At 43.2% G+C, this 12,269-nt stretch overlaps 1 protein-coding gene across 1 annotated transcript; it reads left to right on the top strand.

Annotated features, from left to right (window-relative positions):
* Positions 1–10,782: 10,782 nt before the first annotated feature.
* On the top strand, positions 10,783–12,269 carry LOC130939581 (uncharacterized). The gene is made up of 2 exons (XM_057867674.1): positions 10,783–10,959; positions 11,070–12,269. The coding sequence occupies exons 1-2, from the start codon at positions 10,783–10,785 to the stop codon at positions 12,267–12,269; spliced, it is 1,377 nt and encodes a 458-aa protein (XP_057723657.1).

Below are 12,269 nucleotides of genomic sequence, written 5' to 3'. Positions count from 1 at the left end.
TTTTGTTGTTTTTCTCTTTCCTCTTTTCAAAAATCAAATCTTTCTCATAAAAATTTTTTCAATCATATCTTTTAATTGCTGTTTTCAAAATCTTTTTAATTAGCTAATTGATTCAGTTCTCAATTTGTTTTGATCTTATTTTCTTTTTGATTTTCGAAATTTTATTTTATTTTCCTTTTGTTTTATTTTATTTTTTTTCGGTTAATTCAAAAAAAAAAAAAAAACAAACAAAATTTATCTCTTTGCAATCATTATCATTTCCCTTTTGTCCATTATGGACTTAAGTGGAATTAATCAGTCCAAAAGGACTCTGGGTTCATATGCCAACCCCATTACAGCTGCATATGGGAGTAGCATCTGCACACCTCCCATCAAAGCAAGCAGCTTTGAGCTAAATCCTCAACTCATTATCATAGTGCAGCAAAATTGCCAGTATTCCGGTCTTCCACAGGAAGAACCTACTGAGTTTCTGGCACAGTTCTTACAAATTGCTGACACAGTACATGATAAAGAGGTAGATCAGGATGTCTACAGACTGTTATTGTTTCCATTTGCTGTAAAAGATCAAGCTAAAAGGTGGTTGAATAACCAACCTACAGCAAGCATAAAGACATGGAAACAGTTGTCAGACAAATTCCTGAATCATTTTTACCCTCCAAAGAGGATGACACAGCTAAGGCTGGACATCCAAGGCTTTAAACAAGAGGATAATGAATCCCTTTATAATGTCTGGGAGAGGTATAGAGGTATGCTTAGAAAATGCCCCTCTGAAATGTTTTCAGAGTGGGTACAGTTAGACATCTTCTACTATGGGCTTACAGAAAAAGCTCAGATGTCTTTAGACCACTCAGCTGGTGGATCTATACACATGAGGAAGACAATTGAAGAAGCTCAAGAGCTTATAGACACGGTTGCTAGAAACCAATACTTATATTCTAGCAATGAATTCGTCCCAAAGGAGGAAGTCATGGCATTAGTCACTGATCCTAATCCTCAAGAACAGCTGAATGAGCTTAAACAACAATTGCTCCTGATGACTGAACAGTTAGCAGAATTTAAAGAAATGCTCCATGATACTAAGGTTGCTAACAAGAGCATAGAACTGCAGTTGAATCAAGCAAAACAGCAAATATCTAAACAGATAACAGATGAATGTCAAACAGTTCAACTGAGGAGTGGGAAGACACTGAATAACACTGTTCAAAAGAGCAAAAAGTCAAACAAGGAACAATTGACAGAGGATAACCAAACCACTGTTCAAAATCCCTCTGAGGACAGTAAGAGCCCAGAGAGGAATATTATTGGCGTTCAAACGCCAGAAAGGGAAGGAAAGTTGGCGTTAAACGCCCATTCCTTGCCCAGTTCTGGCGTTCAAACGCCAGAAAAGGGAGAGAAGTTGGCGTTTAACGCCCAAACTTCACCCATTCCTGGCGTTCATACGCCAAGGGGAGATCAGACACCTGAGAGTGCTGACAGTAATCCCTCTAACAAGGCTTCTTCAACCACTTCTGTAAGGAATAAACCTGCAGCATCTAAGGTTGAGGAATATCAAGCCAAGATGCCTTATCCTCAGAAACTCCGCAAAGCGGAACAGGATAAGCAATTTGCCCGCTTTGCAGACTATCTAAGGACTCTTGAAATAAAGATTCCGTTTGCAGAGGCACTTGAGCAAATACCTTCTTACGCTAAGTTCATGAAAGAGATCTTAAGTCATAAGAAGGATTGGAGAGAAACTGAAAAAGTGTTTCTCACTGAAGAATGTAGTGCAGTCATTCTGAAAAGCTTACCAGAAAAGCTTCAAGATCCTGGAAGCTTTATGATACCATGCACATTAGAGGGCGTTTGCACCAAGACAGCCTTATGTGATCTTGGAGCAAGCATCAATCTAATACCTGCATCCACTATCAGAAAGCTTGGATTGGCTGGAGAAGTCAAACCAACCAGAATATGCCTCCAACTTGCTGATGGCTCCATTAAACACCCATCAGGCATAATAGAGGACATGATTGTCAAGGTTGGGCCATTTGCTTTTCCAACTGACTTTGTGGTGCTGGAAATGGAGGAGCATAAGAGTGCAACTCTCATTCTAGGAAGACCTTTCCTAGCAACTGGACGAACTCTCATTGATGTACAAAGAGGAGAAGTAACCCTCAGAGTCAATGAGGATGAGTTCAAGTTGAATGCTGTAAAAGCTATGCAGCATCCAGACACACCGGATGACTGCATGGGCGCTGACATTATTGACTCTCTGGTAGAAGAGATCAATATGGCTGAAAGCCTAGAATCAGAGCTTGAGGACATCTTCAAAGATGCTCAACCTGATCAAGAAGGACTAGAGGAAGCAAAGGAATTTTCGAAAATTCCTCAGGAGGAGGATAAACCTCCCAAACCTGAACTCAAACCTCTACCACCATCCCTGAAGTACGCATTTCTGGGAGAGGGTGACACTTTTCCAGTGATTATAAGCTCTGCTTTAAATCCACAGGAAGAGGAAGCACTGATTCAAGTGCTAAGGACACACAAGACAGCTCTTGGGTGGTCCATAAGTGATCTTAAGGGCATTAACCCAGCTAGATGCATGCACAAGATCCTGTTGGAGGATAATGCCAAACCAGTGGTTCAACCACAGAGGAGGCTAAATCCAGCCATGAAGGAGGTGGTGCAGAAAGAGGTCACTAAATTACTAGAGGCTGGGATTATTTATCCTATTTCTGATAGCCCCTGTGTGAGCCCTGTCCAAGTTGTTCCCAAAAAGGGAGGCATGACAGTGGTTCATAATGAGAAAAATGAACTGGTTCCTACAAGAACAGTCACAGGGTGGCGCATGTGTATTGACTACAGAAGGCTCAATACAGCCACCAGAAAGGATCATTTTCCTTTACCATTCATAGACCAAATGCTAGAAAGACTAGCTGGTCATGATTACTACTGCTTTTTGGATGGCTATTCGGGCTACAACCAAATTGCAGTAGATCCTCAGGACCAAGAGAAGACAGCATTTACTTGCCCTTCTGGCGTGTTTGCCTACAGAAGGATGCCTTTTGGTCTGTGCAATGCACCTGCAACCTTTCAGAGGTGCATGCTCTCTATCTTCTCAGATATGGTAGAGAAATTTCTGGAAGTCTTCATGGATGACTTCTCAGTATATGGAGACTCATTCAGCTCCTGTCTTAACCACCTATCACTTGTCCTGAAAAGGTGCCAAGAGACTAACCTGGTTTTAAACTGGGAGAAATGTCACTTTATGGTGACTGAAGGAATTGTCCTTGGGCACAAAATTTCAAGCAGGGGAATAGAGGTGGATAAGGCAAAGGTAGAGGTAATTGAGAAATTACCACCACCTGCCAATGTTAAGGCAATCAGAAGCTTTCTGGGGCATGCAGGATTCTACAGAAGGTTTATAAAGGATTTTTCGAAAATTGCAAAACCTCTGAGTAACCTGCTAGCTGCTGACACACCATTTGTGTTTGACACACAGTGTCTGCAGGCATTTGAGACCCTGAAAGCTAAACTGGTCACAGCACCAGTCATCTCTGCACCAGATTGGACATTGCCATTTGAACTAATGTGTGATGCCAGTGACCATGCCATTGGTGCAGTGTTGGGACAGAGGCATAACAAACTTCTGCATGTCATTTATTATGCTAGCCGTGTTCTAAATGATGCACAGAAGAATTACACAACCACAGAAAAAGAATTACTTGCAGTGGTTTATGCCATTGACAAGTTTAGATCCTATCTAGTAGGATCCAAAGTGGTTGTGTACACTGACCATGCTGCTCTTAAATACTTACTCACAAAGCAGGATTCAAAACCCAGGCTTATAAGATGGGTGTTGCTTCTGCAAGAGTTTGATATAGAAATAAGAGACAGAAAAGGGACAGAGAACCAAGTGGCTGATCATCTGTCCCGAATAGAACCAGTAGCAGGGGCGTCCCTCCCTTCTACTGAGATTTTTGAGACTTTCCCAGATGAGCAACTCTTTGCCATTCAGGAAGCTCCATGGTTTGCAGATATTGCAAATTTTAAAGCTGTGAGGTTCATTCCCAAAGAGTACAGCTACATGCAGAGAAAGAAATTAATTTCAGATGCCAAGTACTACCTCTGGGATGAACCATATCTCTTTAAGAGATGTGCTGACGGAGTGATCCGCAGATGTGTACCCAGAGAAGAAGCACAAAGGATCCTATGGCACTGCCATGGATCACAGTATGGAGGGCATTTTGGAAGTGAGCGAACAGCCACTAAAGTCCTCCAATGTGGCTTCTACTGGCCTACTCTCTATAAAGATTCCCGAGAGTTTGTGCGTAACTGTGACAGTTGCCAAAGAGCTGGTAACCTGCCTCACGGATATGCCATGCCTCAACAAGGGATATTAGAGATTGAATTGTTTGATGTATGGGGAATCGACTTCATGGGGCCATTCCCACCATCATACTCAAACACTTACATTCTGGTGGCGGTGGACTATGTGTCTAAGTGGGTAGAAGCAATTGCTACACCCACTAATGACACCAAGACCGTGCTAAAATTCCTCCAGAAACACATCTTCAGCAGATTTGGTGTCCCCAGAGTACTAATCAGTGATGGGGGCTCTCATTTCTGCAATAAACAGCTATACTCTGCTATGGTTAGATATGGAATCAGCCATAAAGTGGCAACTCCGTATCATCCACAAACAAATGGGCAAGCTGAAGTCTCTAACAGAGAACTAAAAAGAATCCTAGAACGGACTGTGATAGCCCGGAGAAAGGATTGGGCAAAGAGCTTGGATGATGCTCTGTGGGCATACAGAACAGCATTCAAGACTCCTATAGGAACCTCTCCATACCAACTGGTGTATGGGAAGGCCTGTCATTTGCCTGTGGAACTGGAACATAAAGCCTACTGGGCAACCAGATTCCTAAACATGGATGCACAGTTAGCTGGTAAAAAAAGATTGCTCCAGTTAAATGAGCTAGAGGAGTTCAGACTCAATGCCTTCGAAAATGCAAAAATTTATAAGGAAAAGGCAAAGAAATGGCATGACAAGAAGTTGTCAACCAGAGTCTTTGAGCCAGGACAAAAGGTTCTGCTCTTTAACTCTAGGCTCAAATTGTTTCCAGGAAAACTCAAATCCCGATGGAGGGGTCTGTATGTGATTACAGGAGTCTCACCATATGGGTATGTTGAGCTTCAAGATATTGATTTTGACAAAAAGTTCATTGTTAATGGACAGAGAATCAAGCATTATCTTGAGAGCAATTTTGAGCAGGAATGCTCAAAACTGAGACTTGAGTAATTCTTAGTGAAGGTCCAGCTAAAGACAGTAAAGAAGCTCTTGCTGGGAGGCAACCCAATCATTAGGAGGTTATATAATTAGTCCTTACAGAGGCAAGTATCAAAAATGAAGGAATTCACAGAGTTACAAAAGGATTCAGCTCAAAAAGCAGAGAAAATGAGCTTACTGGCGAAAAAACGCCAGTAAGGGGCATTTTGGGCGTTAAACGCCAGAATGGGTACCATTCTGGGCGTTTAACGCCAGTAATGGTACCATTTTGGGCGTTAAACGCCAGAATGGGCACCATTCTGGGCGTTTAACGCCAGGTGTGCAGCATCCTGGGCGTTTTGGAAAAACGCCCAGTGATAAAGGATTTCTGGCGTTTAACGCCAGCCAGGGCACCTGGCTGGGCGTTAAACGCCCAAAAGGGGCAACAAATGGGCGTTAAACGCCAGAATGGGTGCCATTCTGAGCGTTTAACGCCAGCAAGGTGGGGGGACCACAATTTTGTTTTCAAATCAGATTTTTTCAAACTTTCCTTTTCTCACCCATACTTTTCTACAAAATCACACTTCAATCATTCATCATTCACTTTCAAATCTTCAAAAAAAAATCAAAACCATTCTTCAAACTTATTTCAAATCAATTACAAACATTATTCAAAAATTTCACCATTCTCTCAATTTCTTTCCAAATCTTCTCAAATCTTCTTTCAAATTTCTCTCTTTTTTTTTCGAAAACTCCCCTCCCCACCTTATAAATACACGTTTGGCTCCCTCATTCCACCACACCATTCGAATTTTCTCTTCCTCCCCCTCTCTTCTCTCTTTTCTTTTGCTTGAGGACAAGCAAACCTCTAAGTTTGGTGTGCTTTTCCGTGATCACTAAGCCAAGATTCATCAATATCATGGCTCCTAAAGGAAAACAAACCAATTTAAGAGGAAAGAAGGAGACTAATCCAAAGAATCTTTGGAATCAAGAGAAGTTCTTAACTAAAGAACATGAAGACCATTATCACAAAATAATGGGTCTGAGGTCAGTGATCCCGGAAGTTAAATTTGATCTGAAAGAAGATGAATATCCGGGGATCCAAGAGCAAATTCGAAACAGAGGATGGGAAGTTCTAACCAATCCTGAGACAAAGGTTGGAAGGAACATGGTTCAGGAATTCTACTCAAATCTGTGGCTGACAGATAAGCAGAGAATGACTGGAACCGCTTACCATACCTACAGAACTATGGTCAGAGGGAAAGTTATGTACTTTCATCTGGACAAAATAAGAGAAATCTTCAAGTTGCCTCAACTGCAAGATGATCCTGACTCCTTTAATAGGAGGATGGTGAGAGCAGATAAAGGGTTGGATCAAGTTCTAGAGGACATATGCCTCCCTGGAACTAAGTGGATAACCAATTCTAAGGGTGTCCCTAACCAACTCAAGAGGGGAGACCTCAAACCAATTGCAAGAGGTTGGCTAGACTTTATTGGGCGTTCCATATTGCCCACTAGCAACCGTTCTGAGGTCACCATCAAGAGAGCAGTAATGATTCATTGCATCATGCTTGGAAGAGAAGTGGAGGTTCATCATGTGATTGCTTGTGAGATCTACACAATTGCAAATAAAAATTCCACTGAAGCCAAACTGGCCTACCCAAGCTTAATCTCCTTGCTCTGTAAAGAGGCTGGGGTGAAGATGGGAGTAGATGAGTTCATACCCATTGAACACCCAATCACCAAGAAGTCAATGGAAGGACAAGTGCAAGACAACTCTATCAAGAGGAGGGCGCAGGAATTCCTCCCTGAATTCCCAAGAATTGACTACTGGACCAGCCTAGAAGCATCTATCTCCAAGTTGCAAGAAACTATGGAGCAACTGAAGGAAGAACAGCAGAATCAGAACTGCATGCTCTGCAAATTGCTGAAGGAACAAGAGAAGCAGGGGCGTGAACTCCAAGAGATGAAACGCCAAAAGCTCTCCTCCCAAGCTGAGGGAGCATCCACTTCTCAAAATCAAGGTTGTTGAGTCCTAACTCTGTGAACACCTTTATCATTAGAAGCCTATTTTTGCATTTTTGTCCCTTTTGTTTTCTATTCCTATTTTTATTAGTTTCATCTTATATCTATATTTGAGTTTTTGTTCTTAGTCCATAATTAATAAAATTTATGCCTTAAAGTTATGAATGTCCTATGAATCCATCACCTCTCTTAAATGAAAAATGCTTTAATCACAAAAGAACAAGAAGTACAGGATTTCGAAATTTATCTCTGAAACTAGTTGAATTAGTTTGATGTGGTGACAATACTTTTTGTTTTCTGAATGAATGCTTGAACAGTGCATATGTCTTTTGAATTTGTTGTTTTAAGAATGTTAAAATTGTTGGCTCTTGAAAGAATGAGGAGAAAGAGAACTGTTATTGAAGATCTGAAAAATCATCAAATTGATTCTTGAAGCAAGAAAAAGCAGTGAAAAAAAAATTTCAAAAAAAAAAGAGAAGAAAAAGAAAGAAAAAGAAAGAAAAAGAAAGAAATAAAGTTGTGAACCAAGGCAAAAAGAGTGTGCTTAAGAACCCTGGACACCTCTAATTGGGGACTTTAGCAAAGCTGAGTCACAATCTAAAAAGGTTCACCCAATTATGTGTCTGTGGCATGTATGTATCCGGTGGTAATACTGGAAGACAGAGTGCTTTGGGCCACAGCCAAGACTCATACACTAGCTATGTTCAAGAATCATTATACTTAACTAGGAGAATCAATAACACTATCTGAGTTCTGAGTTCTCATAGATGCCAATCATTCTGAACTTCAAAGGATAGAGTGAGATGCCAAAACTGTTCGGAGGCAAAAAGCTACTAGTCCCGCTCATCTAATTGGAACTATGTTTCTTTGATATTTTGGAGTCTATAGTATATTCTCTTCTTTTTATCCTATTTTGATTTTCAGTTGCTTGGGGACAAGCAACAATTTAAGTTTGGTGTTGTGATGAGCGGATAATTTATACGCTTTTTGGCATTGTTTTTAGTATGTTTTTAGTATCTTTTAGTTAGTTTTTAGTATATTTTTATTAGTTTTTAATTAAAATTCACTTTTCTGGACTTTACTATGAGTTTGTGTGTTTTTCTGTGATTTCAGGTATTTTCTGACTGAAATTGAAGGTTCTGAGCAAAAATCTGATTCAGAGACTGAAAAGGACTGCAGATGCTGTTGGATTCTGACCTCCCTGCACTCGAAGTGGATTTTCTGGAGCTACAGAAGCCCAATTGGCGAGCTCTCAACGGCGTTGGAAAGTAGACATCCTGGGCTTTCCAGCAATATATGATAGTCCATACTTTTCCCAAGATTTGATGGCCCAAACCGGCGTAGCAATTCGGCCTCAGAAATTCCAGCGTTAAACGCCGGAACTGGCATAAAACTTGGAGTTAAACGCCGGAACTGGCATAAAACTTGGAGTTAAACTCCAGAAAAGGTCTCTACACGAAAATACTTCATTGCTCAGCCCAAGCACACACCAAGTGGGCCCGGAAGTGGATTTTTCTGTCATTTACTCATTTCTGTAAACCTTAGGATACTAGTTTACTATTAATAGGATCTTTTGACATTGTATCTGTACCTCATGACACTTTACACGTTTCTTTGTGTACCTTCCACAGCATGAGTCTCTAAACCCCATGGTTGGGGGTGAGGAGCTCTGCTGTGTCTTGATGGATTAATGCAATTACTACTGTTTCTCATTCAATCATGCTTGCTTCCATTCTAAGATAATACTTGTTCTTAACCCGGATGAATGTGATGATCCGTGACAGTCATCATCATTCTCAACTACGAACGTGTGCTTGACAACCACCTCCGTTCTACCTTAGATTGAGTAGTTATCTCTTGGATTCTTTAATCGGAATCTTCGTGGTATAAGCTAGAACTGATGGCGGCATTCAAGAGAATCCGGAAGGTCTAAACCTTGTCTGTGGTATTCTGAGTAGGATTCAATGACTGAATGACTGTGACGTGCTTCAAACTCCTAGCAGGCGGGGCGTTAGTGACAGACGCAAAAGTATCGATGGATATTATTCCGGCCTGACCGAGAACCGACAGCTGAATTCCGCTATGCTGTGACAGAGCATATGCAATCGCTTTCACTGAGAGGATGGGAGGTAGCCATTGACAACGGTGAAACCCTACATACAACTTGCCATGGAAGGAGCCTTGCGTGTTTGATGAAGAAGACAGTAGGAAAGCAGAGATTCAGAAGATGGAGCATCTCCAAAACCCCAACCTATTCTCCATTACTGCAATACAAGTAACCATTTCATGTTCTTTTGCTTTTTACAATCAATCCTGATAATTTCTGATATCCTGACTAAGATTTACAAGATAACCATAGCTTGCTTCAAGCTGACAATCTCCGTGGGATCGACCCTTGCTCACGCAAGGTATTACTTGGACGACCCAGTGCACTTGCTGGTTAGTTGTGCGGGATTGCAAAAGTGTGATTGCAATTTCGTGCACCACAAACCCATACCCGAACTAGAGGGGGACCTGGAAAAGTTTAGGGTCGGGAACACGGAGGAGAAGTACACGTTCGTAAACAGAAACCTCCCACATGAATTGAAAGAGCCTTTGGTAGAAATGATCAGGGACAATGGCGATTTGTTTGTCTGGACACCAGCCGATATACCAGGTATAGACCCCCAGCTCATGTCACACCACTTAGCCGTCAAGCCAGAAGCCCGACCAGTGGCTCAAAGGAAAAGGAATATGCCGCAAGAAAGAGCGGAGGTGGCGGCCAGGCAAACGGCCAGCCTCCTAGAAGCATGCTTTATCCGAGAACTAGACTACTCGACCTGGCTGTCAAATGTAGTTCTAGTAAAAAAGCACAATGGGAGATGGAGGATGTGTGTGGATTATTCCGATCTTAACAAAGCATGTCCTAAGGACTGCTACCCCCTTCCCAACATTGACACACTCGTTGATGCGGCGGCAGGGTACCGGTATCTGGGCTTTATGGATGCGTATTCCGGCTACAATCAGATACCGATGCACCGGCCTGACGAGGATAAAACAACGTTCATAACGCCGGGAGGAACTTATTACTACAAGGTGATGCCATTTGGCCTGAAAAATGTAGGGGCCACATACCAGAGGCTGATGAACAAGATATTCAGCGATCTCATAGGCAAGACGGTGGAAGTCTATGTAAATGACATCCTTGCAAAGACCACCCAGCCTGATGACCTCCTAAGCGACCTGGGAAATGTGTTCGCGTCCCTCCAACAACATGGCATGAGGCTCAACCCGCTCAAGTGTATCTTTGCCATGGAGGCCGCAAAGTTTCTAGGATTTATGATAACCCAAAGGGGGGTGGAAGCCAACCCCAAAAAGTGCCAAGTGATACTCCAAATGAAGAGTCCGGGCTATGTCAAAGACGTCTAGAAGCTGGCAGGAAGGCTCACCGCGCTGTCCCACTTCCTCGGAATATCGGCAGCAAAAGTCATGCCCTTCTTCAATCTGATGAAAAAGGGAATAACGTTTGAATGGACTCCTGCGTGCGAGGAGGCGTTCAACCACTTCAAAGAGATCCTGGCAGCACCCCCGGTACTCAGGAAGCCCAAGTCGGAGAACCACTCTACCTGTACCTGGCCATAATGGAGGAAGCACTTACAGCGGTTTTGGTGCGGAAAGAAGGGAAGGCTCAGCAGCTAATTTACTTTGTGAGTAGGGCGCTGCAAGGAGCAGGCTGTGGTATAGCAAATTGGAGAAGCTGGCGCTGGCACTCTTGACCTCTTCCCGTAGACTAAGGCAATACTTCCATGGCCACCAGATAGTCGTGAGAACGGACCAGGAAATCCGTCAAGTACTCCAAAAACCCGATTTAGCGGGAAGAATGATTACTTGGGCCATTGAGCTTTCCCAGTACGACTTGCGGTATGAGCCCTGGCATACGATTAAGACACAAGCAATGGCCGACTTCTTGGTAGAAGTCATGGGGGACCCAACCGAGGAAACAGGCACACGGTGGAGGCTCCACATAGACGGGGCCTCCAACCAAACGTCTGGAGGAGCCGGGATCATCTTAGAAAGCCCTGCCGGGGTCATATACGAACAATCGATCAAGTTTGAGTTTTTGGTATCAAACAACCAAGCAGAGTACGAGGCCCTCTTGGGAGGCCTAACCTTAGCTCGGGAAGTCGGGGCGACGAGGCTAGAGGTGTGTAGCGACTCACAGGTCGTTACCTCGCAAGTAAATGGAAGCTACCAAGCCAGAGACTCGCTGTTACAAAAGTACTTGGAGAAGGTTAGAGAGTTGAGCAAGCAGTTCGAGGAGGTCACGATCCAACACGTTCCAAGGGAAAGGAACACACGGGCAGACCTCCTATCTAAGCTAGCAAGCACGAAACTGGGAGTCGGCAACCGATCTCTCATCCAAGGCATGGTAAAGAAACCAGCAGTTGCTCTCCACTTGACAAAGTTAGGCCCCTATTGGTTGGACCCCATCATTGATTTCCTGGAAAACGGCAAACTCCCTGACGACGAGAAGGCAGCTAAAGCATTGAGAAGGGAGGCAGCCAAATATACGACCATACAGGGACAACTGTTTAAAAAGGGACTCAGCCAGCCCCTATTGAAGTGCCTACACCCCGACCAGACGGATTACGTACTCAGAGAAGTCCACAAAGGGTGCTGCAGCCACCATATCGGGGGCAAAACCCTAGCGAGAAAGCTCATCCGAGCTGGATACTACTGGCCATCAATGATGGAAGATTCCAAAGAATTTGTGAGGAAATGCGTCAAGTGTCAGGAGAATGCTAACTTCCACAGAGCACCTGCTTCCGAACTAAGTCTTCTGACGTCCTCCCGACCTTTCGCACAATGGGAAGTCGACCTTTTGGGACCTTTCTCGGTTGGTTCGGGGCAAGTCAAATATCTCATAGTTGTCATCGACTACTACACCAAATGGATAGAGGCCAAACCACTGGCCAGCGTGTCATCCTCCAATTGTAGAAAGATCATGTGGAGGTAG

Source organism: Arachis stenosperma, chromosome 7, assembly GCF_014773155.1.
Source record: "Arachis stenosperma cultivar V10309 chromosome 7, arast.V10309.gnm1.PFL2, whole genome shotgun sequence".
NCBI lineage: Eukaryota > Viridiplantae > Streptophyta > Magnoliopsida > Fabales > Fabaceae > Arachis > Arachis stenosperma.
Note: the sequence above shows the minus strand (reverse complement) of the source record. Positions and strands in the feature narration are given on the sequence as shown.